This window comes from Cricetulus griseus, chromosome 2, assembly GCF_003668045.3.
Source record: "Cricetulus griseus strain 17A/GY chromosome 2, alternate assembly CriGri-PICRH-1.0, whole genome shotgun sequence".
Taxonomy (NCBI): Eukaryota; Metazoa; Chordata; class Mammalia; order Rodentia; family Cricetidae; genus Cricetulus; species Cricetulus griseus.
In genome coordinates, this window is record NC_048595.1 from 441,744,729 (window position 1) to 441,759,795 (window position 15,067).

The 15,067-nt window shown below is 49.1% G+C and overlaps 1 protein-coding gene across 3 annotated transcripts; it reads left to right on the plus strand.

The window, feature by feature from the left end:
• Nucleotides 1-407: 407 nt before the first annotated feature.
• Nucleotides 408-11,726, plus strand: Ackr3 (atypical chemokine receptor 3). Of its 3 annotated transcripts, none has more exons than XM_027397522.2 (2): nt 408-519; nt 10,026-11,726. In XM_027397522.2, the coding sequence occupies exon 2, from the start codon at nt 10,067-10,069 to the stop codon at nt 11,153-11,155; it is 1,089 nt and encodes a 362-aa protein (XP_027253323.1). In that variant the 5' UTR covers nt 408-519; nt 10,026-10,066; the 3' UTR covers nt 11,156-11,726. The 3 variants fall into 3 exon arrangements, with proteins under 3 accessions (XP_027253323.1, XP_027253324.1, XP_027253325.1); XM_027397523.2 differs by lacking the exon at nt 408-519 and adding an exon at nt 857-880; XM_027397524.2 differs by lacking the exon at nt 408-519 and adding an exon at nt 1,875-1,998.
• Nucleotides 11,727-15,067: the final 3,341 nt, after the last annotated feature.

Consider the following 15,067-nt stretch of genomic DNA (forward strand, 5'->3'; position numbering starts at 1 on the left):
GGCAAGCTTGACAAATCAACACCGAAGTTCAGAAGTTCAGAGTAATTTGTCTTGGGAACAAAGTCTTCCCTGAAGCTACAGGCATTCAAAGGAACCCCCGGTGCTCACGAGATTATTAAAGATATACCTGAGACCAGATAAATGCTTTATCATTTTGCAAAGCAGTAGGACCTCTTTTGGTTTTTCTTCTGCTGACATTACCCCCATGGGGTCTAGACTTTGCAAAGGAAGGGAGGCTGAAGGCTCCCAAGAGTGTGTTTGTGCCGAAAACAACAACCCAGAGAGGGTTACGAGAGGGCGTGTGCGCCTGTACAAGCGTGCTTGTCTACGCTGTGGTGGGAGGGAGGAGGGGAGAGAGATGAGGGTTGCAAAACTGCCACCTAGAGGCGCCTTCCCGCAGTGTATATAAAACGCAAGTCCCCAGCCTGAGACTTCTCAGTTGCTACAAACTACTCAGCGCTGAAGGAGCCTGCAGCGCTCACAGCCAGGAAGGCAAACCACAGCCCAGGCAGCCCTGAGGTAAGAAAGCCATGCTTTTGCGCCAGCTTTGCTAAGCAACGACAGCAAGGGGCAGGGCTCCTGTTCTTACGGGAACAGGGCTTTTTCAGAGAACTCTTGGATCCCTGAGCTGGGGGCTTCTGAGCCAGCATGTCTGTTTTTGAAAACTCAGGGTGATTGCACGCTGCATTTCTGCATTGCAAACTACTCCTGATTTGGGGGATCCGGGTTCAGTCACTGGTGGAGGGAAATCGCCGTGTATATTTGTTTGCTACTGGACTCTGATTTGTTGCAGTGAGTACTTGAGTTCCAGTACTTGAGCAGAGGAACTTTGGAGAGAACGGGGAATGTCCCATTCAGCTAGCCCGAAGCTGGGTTGGGGGTGAGTTTGGTACCACTGTTTACCTGCTCCATTTGGGATTATCAGATTGGAAGTACATAGAACTGGCTGGAAAAACAAAAACCCTTTCAGGAAGGCGTGTGCTGTGTTCAGAGGTGTCCTCCCGTAAACCAGACAACCGGGCTAAGTGTTTCTGAGTCTAGGATGGGTTTAAACTTGGTGCTGTAGGGAGAATTCTCAGCTCCTGCCTGCTGGAAGTCGTAAGTGTGAATGTTAGCTACAGCTCATCTTATCTCTCCGTCTCATCCCCGCTAATCTCATTTTGAGAAAGTATTGCCCAACTTCAACTGATGGGGAAAAGCAGGCACACAGAAAGTCTAGTATTGTATAACTTAAATCTACTCTCCAAGTCAACTGTGAGTACTGGGAGTTTTGTTAGGGGCATAAAGGTTCACAGGGTGGCTGGGAGCGAGGACTGCGGAGTGAGGTCAGGGGCGGGTGGTCAGCCAAATCCCCGGGCTGCTAGCTGCTAGGAGAATGAGGCGCTGTGAAAGGCAGACTGGCTGTCTCTTCCTCCTTCTGTCTCTTTCTCTCTGGGTGTCTCTCCCCATTCATTTGCTCACAAGATTAATTAATTTCTCCAAAGTGGAGTGGGAGCTAGCATCTTTTAAAGGTGTCTGGAGGCAGTGGCATCCCGTCCGCGCTGTGCCAGTGTGGAAACTTTCTGTTTTTCTCCGAAGGAGCAGATGCTGGCTTTGTGTGTATTTAGTTCAGGAGAATGTGGAGCTCAAATAGGTAGGACCAGGGAGGAGAGCCGGGGGCTCTGGTTTTTGTGCGTGGCTTGCTGCAGATTTTAAATGGAGAAAGCCCTGGTTTTTCTCACAGCTGAATAGGAGCTTGCCCCAGATGGAGCGAAAACTCTGCTCCTACCGGAGCTGCTCAACAAGCTTCAGCTTGGAAACATTTTGCTCTAATTTTCCCCAGTCTGAGCAGTAAACACTGAGTGTTGCTCTGTGGTGGAGCTCAGCCACTGCCTCCAGGAGGCAGCAGGGGCAGGAGGGAGCTGTCTGCGAGGAGAGGTGTAAATGCAGGGGAAGCGGACTGCTTGCATGCTGCCTGTTGCGCCCCCACCTCCACTCCTCCAGTTTGTTTTTAAAGAGGTATGCGCGGCTCAGTCGCATCGCATATATATTTTTTAAGGTTGCAGAAAGTTACTCGGCAGCATGTTTGTGCTTAACCGAGTCAGGACTTTGGAGGTTAGCTTATCCAGCGTTAATAGGAAGTCCTTAGGGAGCTAAGAAGGTATTATGATTTCTAATCAGGCCCAGAGCGGGCCAAGGATAGACTTTCTAGATGGGGGGGGGGGACACGAAACACCCTGGTTAATCAGAACAGTGGCTTTTTTGTGTGAGGATTTGAGGCAAAGAGCTCTTATTTTCAAATCTACACAGGGAAGTTGGTTGAAGTTACTCAGGGCTGAGGCTAAAGGGACACTACTTTATAAACTTTATGAGTCACGGAGGGAGGAGGAAAGGGCCTCAGAGATTTCAGAGTTTTTATTTTTCTCACAGGTTTTGTAACAAACAGAATGGAATTTGGGCCTGAAGGCATTTGTACTTTTAAACTAAGCAACTCAGGGGTTCTTAAGGGCAGGCAGGGTATTAAAATGCTTGTTATTGCTTGTTAGGTTGGTGCATGCCTGCAATTCCTGCACTCTATAGGCTGAAGCAGGAGCATTGCAGTGAGTCTGAGGCCAGCTTAGGTTGGGTAGCATCCATACCATGCCTCAAAATAAATCAATCAATAAAAAGTCTTGTAATTGAAATTTGTGTTTAGATAATCATGTGTGGTGATGATTGTTTTCAATATCTCCAGGCACTGAGATACCTATCTTCCTTTACAATGAAAGCAAACAGCCTAAAATAAACAGATGGGACCAGGTGACAAGCAAGGGCATTTTCCGCAGGGAAGAGTTGATGCTTCTCTTGCTAAGAATCTACTTACTTAGAAATGTTTAAGAAGGGGACAGCTAGCCTGCCCTCCCCCAAAGCCACTACTTATTTATTTATTATAAACACATCCCAGGGTTTGTGGAATGTTATGGTGACAGTTTTGCAGCTAACAAGTAGGGTTAGACACAGACAGTGTTTTGTTCTTCAGCCCACAGTTGGGAGAGATGGAGGCTATCTCAGATGGCCTTGAACTGCTTGCTTGTGGAACCCTGGGCAGCATGGGAAGCTGAGTTTGAAGACTGTGTCCACTGGATCTTCTAGTTTTCCTGTTGGCTCTGACACTCAGGAGGGTGGTGTATAGGAAGAGTGTAAGCTTTCGTAGCATGGTCTTGGGAACCCCAGACCTCCCATTGTCTTGCTCAGGTCCTAAGCTGGTGGGAATGCAGGCCCTGGCTATATCCTGCCAGCTGGCAGCCTTTGTGTGGTACAGGGACAGCTAGATCTCTCCACTCCATGCAAGCTCTGCTCCCTTGGGCTACTGAACACAATGGCTCTGATCCGGTTTCTGGATGGGACATTCATTATGTCTCTTAGTGCTCATAGTGCAAGAGGCTGTCTCATGTGTTTGTTGGTGGGAAGTTCAGCCAAGAACCCTGGGGATAGGTGGCCTGTATCGGAATCAGGGTGTGGATTTTTCTCTCTGTATTTATTATTTTTTGAGTTCTCAAATAATTCAAAGCAGTTCCTTACTTTGAGTATAAAGTAAGGTCACTCAGGGCCACAGTGAATGTGTGGTCAAGACAGCATTGTTTCCCATTGACTTGGTGCTGGGGGATAGATAGAGTTCTTTTCTGCACGTAAGACTAGTATTTGGCCATGGAGAGATGCCTGGGTGGATGTCACCGGCGTTGGGTGTGGGTATCCAGTAGACTTAACCAGGGATTTGATTCATCAGCAACACTGTAGCTATCACCTCCCTGGGGGATTTGATTCATCAGCAACACTGTAGCCTTCACCTCTCTGGAGGATTTGATTCATCAGCAACACTGTAGCCATCACCTCCCTGGCGGGCAGTTCTGCAGAGGTGGCTGGATTCTCCTGCTTCAGAATCACATTGGGTATAGACTGTCACAGCCAAATGGAAACCCCGTGCCTGAAGCTCAGGACCCAGTGGGAGCTGCTGAGCCTGATCCCTCTACCTGGAGTGTAGACAAGCTTCAGCGTGTACACATGTCTGTTTTCATCCCTCTGTCTCATCACCTGCCCTGACCTGTTTCCAGAGGTGTATATAGATAGTGAAGACAGCTGGACAAATGTCACGCCCTGGCTTGAGTCCACACTGAATTTCTCCAGGACGTTCCATGTGGGACACAGGTCACAAGTTGCAGAAAACCTGTAAAGGAAGTGGAGGAAGTGTTTTGACAGGACTAAAGGGCCTCTTGTTTCCTAGCAGGGTCTGGGTGCTTGGGGCTGGGGCCACATTATCTTATCTGACATCTGTGGGGCAGCAAGCCTTTTTCCAGGGGGACCCTGTGCTAGCCCTTCTTGGCTGTGTAGCACCCCTGTATTTAAACCCTCTCTGTCCTAAAGCCATGGCCTTTCTCCAAACCTGTGCTGGCATAGACAGGCTAAGGCCAAACTTTGGTGCCTACAGGTGAAGGCTCACCTCTGATCTTTGCTGCCCTCCATGGATAGGGACTCTCAGCAATGCCTCTGTTACTTCCCGGTTCCCCACCTTACTATTGAAGGATGTACCCATGCCTTGGAAGGTGACAAGCCTTTGGGCCTCCCTGATGGCCTTGTTTAGATGGCGGGTATATCGGGGGAGGTGGTCCTGGTTTGACATCTTCACCTGCCCCAGAGCAGTGTCTCAGAGGAGATGAGCTGAGTCAGCTGGAAAAGCTCAGTGTTGCCCAGGCTGCTGGCCTCCCTGAGCAGGGCTGCTCTGTCAGGTCACGTTGCTCCATTAGTTGAACAAAGGTGAATGTGGCTAGGTGGGGAGGAGACATGGAGGACAGCAGTGCAGACAGCTTTGTGATGAGTAGTGGGCTATTCATCTCGTGGATGGGCGGGGTGGGGCAGAACTGGGCTGAGAAGGGGCTTCTGCTCTCCGATGGGAGGTGGTGAACATGTTGAGACAATTTGGTGAACCTTAGCCAGACACCTGAACACACTTGGCGCTCTCCCGAAGGAAGGATCTTTCTGGGGATAAGGACATATGGATCGCAGCCCAAACCACCACCCCATGGAGACTCTAAATTTGGATGCTTCTAATTCTGGTGCTGTCCCAGCATGCTTAGGCGAGCCATTTGAAAACAGCTGGATACCGCAGGCTGCTTGCAGCAGCTGGGTGTGATCCAGGACATTTTATGGAGAGCAGTGAACCTTAGAAGTGAGAGGCATCGCTCCGAGAAAGTCCTCTACTTCACAAAGAGGACTCTTGGGCCACTGGGACTGGGAGGCATGGCTGAACCACTTGATAGGCTGTGGACCCGTGGGAGAGCTGGACAGATGTGGGTGTTGTCTGTGTGTTGATAATGGGCAAAGCCACTGGCAGAGAAGACTGAGTGAGCTAAAATAGCCAGTCTTGGGAAGAGCAAGCACAAGCAGACACTCTTGCTTTAGTGAACCTCTCTGGTCCCAAATCCCTGGTCCAGAAAAGTGGAGCAGGAACCTTTGACAGTCAGTGGCTCATTCCTCCCTTGGTTAGAATTTACATAATTTCCATGTAAACTTTCCAATAATTTGGGCGTTTTCTGGAGTAAAAATGACAAGGCTGCCTCTTCATTTGCCTTCTATTTACTTTCCCCGCCCAAAGTCTCACCCTCATTGCAGATCTTTGTCTGTGTCTTTAAATGCATGTATTTGCATATCAAACACTCATGATTTTGCCTTTTCTCTGACATCAATGGGATTGTGTTGCAGGCTGCTGTGCATCTGCTGCTTCTTGCCTTTTGCTTAACAGCACAGTATTTACTGTCCCTGTTCTTTAAAGTAGCTTCTCTCTCTCTCTCTCTCTCTCTCTCTCCTCCTCCCCCCCCCCGTGTGTGTGTGTGTGTGTGTGTGTGTGTGTGTGTGTGTGTGTGTTTGTGTGTGTGTGTGTTGTATTCCACATATTTATGCTGCCAGCAGTTTTGGCTAGTGAAACATGTCGCTTTAGCAGATACCAAGGATGCTTGTCTGAGGGTATCTCATGAAGAGACTCATGAACTATTAAAATCATAGACTAAGGTTATCATTCCAAGGCCCTGCTCCTCCCTACCCAGATGTGGTACACTGGATGCATCTGAAGTGAGTCTTGTCCTGGCTTCCCAGGGATGAACTTCGAGTGCACAAAAATGAGACTGCACGCAGGGGCGTACTTCCAGTCACTCTTCACCTCTGGCCTAAAGACAGCAGGGGAGGAACCAGGGTGCATTCCAGTGGTGGATGACGGGGCAGAATAGAGAAACCTCTTTCTGGTCTCCTTGGTTGCCAGCTCTCTTTGTTACTGTCATGTGCAGACCTGTCATGATGGCCAAGAGACCTTAATTCTGGACACAAGCCCCTGCCCATCTAGATATGTGTGGAATGTAGCCGTTCCTCACGAACTGCCTGGGAGTCCCCTGTGTCCACTGGAGGGAGTCCAGGTCCCCATGCAGGGCTTTCTGGGAGGTTGTTGGAGTCTCATTTTCTCTCACTGGCCTTCACTTTCAGATTTCTCTGAGAGCTTTGTCTAGGACTATTAGAGTCCAAGGACTGTGGGTGGATGTCATTCAGGTTACTGTGTCGTGATTCTGCTTCTGTTGAAAAGGCTGAAGGTCATTTGTTGGGGATTAAGCAAGAGATGGAGGAGGGCTCTTTGCTTTAGTGATGGGCATCCTTTGGCAGTGTTAGGAGGGTACACACCCGAAGTTCTACAAAGAGGTTGTGGCTGCAGACCACTCCCAGGTTGCTTGTAGCTTTTGTTGTCCCTGAGATGATAGATTGTCCTGTTATCATCTCTTTTCCAGAATCAGTCTTACTTGTTTCTAGAACCTCATGCATGCAAGATGTCCATACGACGAAGGCCAGGTTGTGAGTGGCCCTTTGACATCTTTGCTTTTATTTTCTTTAGTCACCTATTTGAAGCAGTGAGGGTCTGGTTTCTGCCTTTTGCCAGGTTTCTAAGAGCCTTCTATAGCAGGGAGGAGACATCCAATTAGGGGCCAGGGGAAGATGGGTGGTCACAGTGAGGCTCTTTAACTTCAGCTGGCTGGGGTGTGTGCAGCCCACTATAGGTGACTGGTAGTCACAGTGCCCTGAGGAGTCACCGGCTTCAGCCGTCCTTCAGAATGGGACTGTACCAGTGTCACCTCTGCTTGAGACTCTTCCACAGTGCCAAGGAGCCTCAGAAGTATGGACAGACTGGAAGGTGTGGTTGGGGCTCTGTGCTTGCCCTGCTGTGCCTCTGGAACCCAATGGTCATGAAACCGGGGTTATTTTCCCAAAGGTAAAAGCTAGAAGCCAAAGGACTGAGTAGGGGTCCTCAAGCCCCTGCTACCAGCCACTGCTGTTCTAGAATCTGAGAAAAGCCAAGAGTAGCCAATGCACATGAGAGCCAGCGAGTTGCTTCTGCAATGATAGTGGAGGGATGCAGAAGGCAGATACCTTCTCCTGTTCTCTGCGCTGCATGGGGCCTTTTTGGACCACTGCCAGCACCACGCATGCCTGGGCACTGAAGGCAAGAGATGTGGGAGCCAGGGACTGCCTCCTGATGAGGAGAGAGAAGGACAGGTTCAGGATCCAAGGTCAAGTCATCTAGGCTTAGGGCCAGTTTTTTTCTTTTGGGTTTCAGCCTCCATGACTGAAGCCATAGGCTGGTCAATGAAGGGCCCACACCACTGTCTGCCAAACACTCCTGGTACCCATTTCCATCCTTCCTTTTGCTTGTGGGCCTGGGATTGTTATCTTTTTATCCAGTCCCTGATGTTCTCTAGACTCTGGGTCAAAGCAGACTGAGAAGGCTCTGTCGAGACTTTGTCTCTTGTAGAGCATGCTGGGCTCCAACATCTTATGTAGCAGAGGGTGACCTTGGACTCTCGATCTTCTTGCTTCCATCCCCTGAGTGCTGACTGGGGTTATAGGTGTGTGGCATCCTGTGTTTACTTTAATGAAATAGAGTAAAAGAAAATAGATCTTTGCCCAGGAGTCATGAAGGACACAATTCTTGTTTGTCCCTTCTAAGTCAGGAGTTCAGAGTGGAGAGTCAACAGGCAGTGTGTGGGGGCTACCACTCTTACCAGTCTAGCAGGTCACAGAGGACCCATCATTTGGAAGGAACTCTCTGCAGCTCTGACAGCTGCTGTTCTTTGTATTTCTCAGAGCTGTGTAATAGGGCAGAAGAACCAGCATCTTTTAAACTGCCTGGGCTCTGGGTGCGCCTGCTAGCACATCTCTGAGGAGCGTCATCCCCTCCCTCTGTGGAGACACTGTGGATGGGGAGAGGGCAAAGCTCCCCATTCAGAAGTGAGATCTTCTATCAGCAGTGGAGGACAGAGTCTAATTAGGTGGCCAGGAAGGAAGCCCCCTCATCCTGCAGGCGGTCTCCTTTAACTGGGGTTCAGGAGTAGATCGCCTCCTATGGGATAGGGTGTGAGGTGGCATCAGAGGCATTTCTTTTCGAGATTCCATTCCCATTGCCTCAAAGGAGAAAGTCCTCTGACATGCTGTCGCTTGCCAGCGCTTGACTACCCCTCTGCTGGGCACTTAATGCTCCTAAGAGCATATTGCCAGAATTCAAGTTAGTGAGGTCAGACTTTGCTAAAGGGGGTAATTGGCCACTTCCAGCAGGAGAGTCCTGTGCTCTCTCCTCCTGGCAGGTGCTGAAGGTGAAGTCTTATGGAGCACCTTTTGTTCTCAGATTCTGTGTTGTGCCCCTCTGCTCTGGGGCAGCAGACAGAAGTGGTTAAATCTTAGTTTAGACATGATTGAGAAGCCATAATTCTAACCCAGGTTCATCCAATCCTGGATTTGGTGATATTTCATGCCTTGGGGTCAGCCACCTGGGCACTGCTGTTCCATGGGAGCTCATGCGTATCCTGGAGTCCATCGCAAGTGAACCTGAAAGACAAGCTTGGCTCTGTTTCAGTTATCATCAGTGGCAAGTGCCATCATGTGACTGGATGCCTCTTCATTCTGGTCATGCAGTGTGGTTTGGCTGTGATGACATGGTCAATTGTCCCAGAACCATGAACAGATGGGCAATAGAAGACAGCTCCCGCAGTTCCTCCACTATGTCTGTGGAGCAGTCACCCCAGGCTTAGTGCTACCCTGGGGTCACATTCTTACTAGGTGTGACACGATGACAGCTAAGAGTGTTGGCCTCCAGTCAGGCAGGTCAGCAGGGACATCAGTCAACAGGCTCATCAGCCCTCCAGAGCTACAGCAGGTGGTTGGTGGTTTATGTGCTTTGTGTCTTGGCACACAGTACTCTTGAGTCAATTGAGCAAGTAAGAAATGGAAACCCAGGCAAAGGCTGAGAGCTTGAGGCAGCTGGCTGGTTGCCCTTGGCCGAGAACTCCCAGCAACCCCAGAGTCTGCTAGTTTGGGGTACAATCAGATGGCAGGGCATTCCACACAGGCTGGCTGTGTTTCCTGTGGCCTTCATGACTGTCAGGGGAGGGCAGGGGAGGACCCAGGGAGGCTCCAGGTTAGCAGATGGATATTTCAAAAAGGCTAAAAACAGAGTTCCATTTTAAATGCAAATTGGAAGAGGATTTAAAGCACCTTCATTAAGACACCAAAGCAACACACTTGTAATTTTCATGCCAGGAGCAAATCAACCCTGCCACTCTTGGGGGTATCAGGAAAATGGCTCTGTGGATGCCTTCTGAGCACAGACAGGCCATCAGCATTGCTGTGGCCAGGGCTCTACCAGCCGGCATTTCTTTGGCCCCTGTGTCATGTTGATTTCACACCCAGGACACAGCCAAGCTGATGCCTTGATAACAGTCATAGAAAGACACAGAAAACAAGAAGAGCCTCTCTTCAGCATTATGTAGCTGTAGCCAGTGTGTGTGTGTGTGTGTGTGTGTGTGTGTGTGATTTTGTTTCTTGTAGTCTATCTATGACAGTTGTTTTCTTTCCTCCTTTCTTTGTGAAGATGTCACAAAGCAGAAGCAATGCAGATGGGCATTCTCAGGGCCCCATAAGAGTGTTTTGACTGAGACCAGAGGTTTTCCTAGTGGAATGATCTTCTCTCTTTGTCTGTCCAGCTTCCTTTGCTGTAGGTCATTTGGCGACTCTCCTCCAGACCATGGATGTGCATCTGTTTGACTATGCAGAGCCTGGGAACTACTCCGACATCAACTGGCCATGCAACAGCAGCGACTGCATTGTGGTGGACACTATGCAGTGTCCTGCCATGCCCAACAAGAGTGTGCTGCTGTACACGCTCTCCTTCATCTACATTTTCATCTTTGTGATTGGCATGATTGCCAACTCCGTGGTGGTCTGGGTTAACATCCAGGCCAAGACCACAGGCTACGACACACACTGCTACATCTTGAACCTGGCCATTGCAGACCTGTGGGTCGTCATCACCATCCCCGTCTGGGTGGTCAGTCTCGTGCAGCATAACCAGTGGCCCATGGGTGAGCTCACATGCAAGGTCACACACCTCATCTTTTCCATCAACCTTTTCGGGAGCATCTTCTTCCTCGCATGCATGAGCGTGGACCGCTATCTCTCCATCACCTACTTCACCAGCACCTCTAGCTATAAGAAGAAGCTGGCGCGCCGTGTTGTCTGCATCTTGGTGTGGCTGCTGGCCTTCTTTGTGTCTCTGCCCGATACCTACTACCTGAAGACGGTCACATCTGCTTCTAACAACGAGACCTACTGCCGGTCCTTCTACCCCGAGCACAGTATCAAGGAGTGGCTGATAGGCATGGAGCTGGTCTCTGTCATCCTGGGTTTTGCCATTCCCTTCACCATCATTGCTATCTTCTACTTCCTGCTTGCCAGAGCCATGTCAGCATCGGGTGACCAGGAGAAGCACAGCAGCCGGAAGATCATCTTCTCCTACGTGGTGGTCTTCCTGGTGTGTTGGCTGCCATACCATGCCGTGGTTCTTCTGGACATCTTCTCCATCTTGCACTACATTCCATTCACCTGCCAGCTGGAGAATGTGCTCTTCACGGCGCTGCATGTCACACAGTGCCTGTCCCTGGTGCACTGCTGTGTCAACCCAGTGCTCTATAGCTTCATCAACCGCAACTACAGGTACGAGCTGATGAAGGCCTTCATTTTCAAGTACTCAGCCAAGACAGGCCTCACCAAGCTCATCGATGCCTCCCGCGTGTCAGAGACGGAGTACTCTGCCCTGGAACAGAACACCAAGTGATCGCTCTCTAGAGGGCGTGGGGATGTAGGCATGTTGCCAGTGGGACACTGGGCCCTGTGGTTTCTACAAGAAAGCAATGTAGCTTTGGGTCCGGTTGCTTGAGTGGTATGAAGAGGAGAAGGTGTGTGACTGTGCTTCCTGTCTCTCCTTCTCCAGCCAAGGTGGCTGTCACCTGGACACTCACCCTGGCAGCTTGCAGCAGGCAGGGCTGTGCTGTGCAGCCAGAGCTGTATATAAAAGCCAGCCTCAGGACAGGCGCATGGACATCTGTACAATAAATAGAACCTTCTGTGTCTCCTCAAGTTTTTACTTGGTGGCTTTTGTATTTAATTTTTAAGACTTTATTTTCTCACTATGGATGTACCTTATAAATGTATTTGAAAGTTAAATATATTTTAAATATTGTATGGGAGGTGTAATGCTGTTGTATTCAGACCACGTAGGCCTCAGATTAGCTGGACTTGAGTTTTGACTAAGGATGACATTAATTGTTAGCTGATTTGAAATTATATATATATAAGTATATATATATATATATAAATTTATGCCAGTCTTGGCTGAAATGTTTTATTTACAATAGTTTTATATCTGTGTGGTGTTTTGTGCCTGCACAGGATATGGAACAAAAACTGCCCCGCAATGCAGTTTGTGACATGAACCGTATTGTAGAGTTATGTTTCTGGCTGCAAACCCGTGAACAAAGGGAACAGGGTGTTCTCTTTATTTGTAAGTTATTTTTTTAATAAAGATTTTTGTTTCCTAAAACTGCATCTGTGTCTCTGTTTTGGAAGTGTGCTTGGGCTTTGGATGACATGCATGCTACTAACACATGGATATATGTGGCAGACACATGCAAGAACAATGTTCAGTGAGAGAGACCCATAGGAAAGCCCAACTGTGGGGCTCGGTGGACCAGCGGCTGGGGCTCCGGTGGGTGGATTGGTGTAACGGAAGCATCTGGGCAGGGTGAGCACTGTTGCTTTGTTCCTGAAGGGCCATTTTCAGGCAGAGATGAGTTTGGGGGAGGATGAGGAAGGCACAGGTAGGTGCAGATCAATGGCTATTGGGTGGAAATTGCTGCAAAAGATGTACTGTCCGCTGCCCACTACCCAGGAGCTCATGTCCTCATCTTAATGCCTGCCATCTTCCAAAGTCACATGATCATTAGGCCTCCCTGATGATGGCTTGGGGTTTGGAGCTGCCTTCCCATTCTTCCTACTAGATGAGCCAGTGAGTTACGGATGCTATGCGACTTGCCGATCACAAACATCTTTAATTCCAGCACTCTGGAGGCAAAGGCAGGTGGATCTCTATGAAGTCAAGGCCAGGGCCAGCCTGATCTCCAAAGTGAGCTCCAGACTAGCCAGGGCTATATAGCAAGTCTCTGCCTCAAAATAATCTTTGGATGCCCCTTCCCCCATGCCATGGAATACAGGAAGTGAGTTCCTAGCCTGTGCATTAATTTACACTATTAGTTTGAATGCTTGAAAGTGTTCATTTGAAATGGGGTCTCCAGCCCTCACCAATTCTCCATGGAGCTAAGGGAACACCAGAGGTGTCAACAGACAAGTGTTCTAGGCAGGAACTCAGGGATAGGTTGGCTGCCAAAGCTGCCCTTACCTGCTCTAGCTCTGAGAATGAGCTGCATGGGGGCTGTGAATCCATGCACAGATAGACCAAAGTCAAAAGCACTGATCTGGAGAGCCTGTGGTTGCCCTTCTGTAGGAAAGCCCCTGTGTACATGGGTTTTCCCCCACTCACAGCCAATGGCCTGAGAGGTCCCCAGGGGCATATGGATGATGTCAGCTGCAGGGCACCTATGTCCTGTGAAGGGCTTCATGCCTGAAAATTTTACACGAGGGCTGTAATTTGTGTTAATACCTGCTGGATGCACACCTACATTCTTCGGTGCTTGAACAATTGGCCTTGATCCAAAGAGCATTTGCTTAGATAGCAATAATATGGACAATGAGATAATAGGTTAACAATAGGCAAAATCACTGACAAGGGAGAATAAGAAAAATATCCATCCATGTAAAGTCAGGGGAAATTACCTCCCAGTGTGGGTGCCTGACAATAATCAAGTCTGCTTTGAGGTTTCATGTGGTTCAAATGAGCAGAACACACTCTCTAAGAAGTGAACTCAAGGGGAAGGGGGAGTGTGGAAGGGGCAGAGTGGAAGGGAGGGGGAGAGGTGGACTCAAACTAGAGTCTTCAGCTCAGCCCTGCATTCAGTGGAAATAGTCCACGCAACTCAACTCACCTACAGCTTTGAATCCCATGTTGACCAGTGACGACCTTCTGCCTTTCTCTAGAACACTGTTTAAGTCATAGATGGCTGTACCTTGCTGTGTTGGGTAGGGGACCTTGATGATCATCCGTCCTTAATGATGTCTGCTATGCCCTTTCTGCCTGGTCCTCAGGCTGGCCTCCTGTGTCAGTCCTAGTCCAGTGGCTCCTGATGCCATGAGGGACCCTGGGGAGATGTTGGTGAGACTACTTGTCACTTTGTACTTTTTTTTATTACCATGTCACAGGGTAGCCATGTAACTGCCTCCTCCCTCTCTGAGATGAGGACACAGAAAAAGTTTGCCAGCCTGTGCTTTTGCACCAAGGGGATTTCCTATTCCACTCCCACTAGGTTCTTGACACATGCATCAACCCTGATGTCCCCAGGGTGCAGGTGCCACCTCCATCTCAGGGATGGCTCAGCGACAGAGCTCTCTCTGTATTTCTATAAACCCCTTTCTTTGTCCACCTGGGGATCTAAGAACTAGTGATGAATCGGTGCTAATAAATTCCAAGTCCGGCCTTGAGCTTCTTCTGCAGCACCTTTCCTGAGGCATTATGGGAGAATGAAGACTAAAGCAGTGTAGAATGTGCTCAAGGGAATGGGTCATCCCTTAACATGAAAAAGAAATTCTGCCTATTCTACCTCTGTGAGTACAAAAGAGGCAGAAGGAAGATTATGCAGCATGCAGGAAAACTTGGCAGGAAAAGGGAAGCCAAGAGACCTTAATTTCTCTTAAATGTCGACACCAAAGGCCTAGGAATTCTGTCACTTTGCGTGCTGGCTAGTTTTATATCGACTTGACACAAGCTAGGAGTCATTTTGCAAGAAGGAACCTCATTTGAATAAATGTAGCCATTAGATTGGCTGTGGGCAGCCTGTGGTGCAATGTCTTGACTGATAATTGATGGGGAGGGCCCAGTTCACTGTGGGTGGGGCCATCCCTGGGCTGGTGATCCTGGGTGCTGTAAGAAAGCAGACTGAAGAAGCCAGGGAGAGCAAGCTGGTAGGCAGCATCCCTCCCTGGCTCTGCTTAGTTCCTGCCTCCAGATTCCTGCCTTGAGTTCTTCTGACTTCCCTCAGCAATGAACTGTCCCTTGGAATGGTAAGTGAAATAAACTCTGTCTTCACAGCAATAGGAATCCTAACCATGACATTTGGAATCCACTCTTTTGGCTACCTTTGTGGAGGAGAGATCTTCCAAAATACCAGCCTCCAGTTCAAACTATGAAAGCCACTTGTTGCCTTAGCAACTGTACTTTAGGAGGGTGTAGCAGGTGTGTCCCAGCTATCAGAAGAAAAGCAGCTTTTGCTTCCCCAGTGCTCCTCCCTGGATCCACACGTCTCTGCACCCTCCATCCTTGCACAGGTAGGGCAGGTGTCCCAGGGATGGCAGACAGCATTTGCTAGTGCTGTCTGTTATTGTGTAGATGGATTCCACCTGGTTTGATGTATAAACTACTTACTCTGGGTTCTCTGGAAATGAAGAATGATGGCTGTCAAAGCCCTTGCCACCAAGGAACAAAAACCTAACCACTACTCAATGGCGTTTAATCCTCTGAGGAGCCTTATGAAAGTGACCATCCCAGCAAACCGGGATAGACCCACCCCTGACACTTGTG

Coding starts and splice junctions, on each gene's coding strand:
- Ackr3 (XM_027397522.2), top strand. CDS start 10,067: ATGGATGTGCATCTGTTTGACTATGCAGAGCCTGGGAACTACTCCGAC.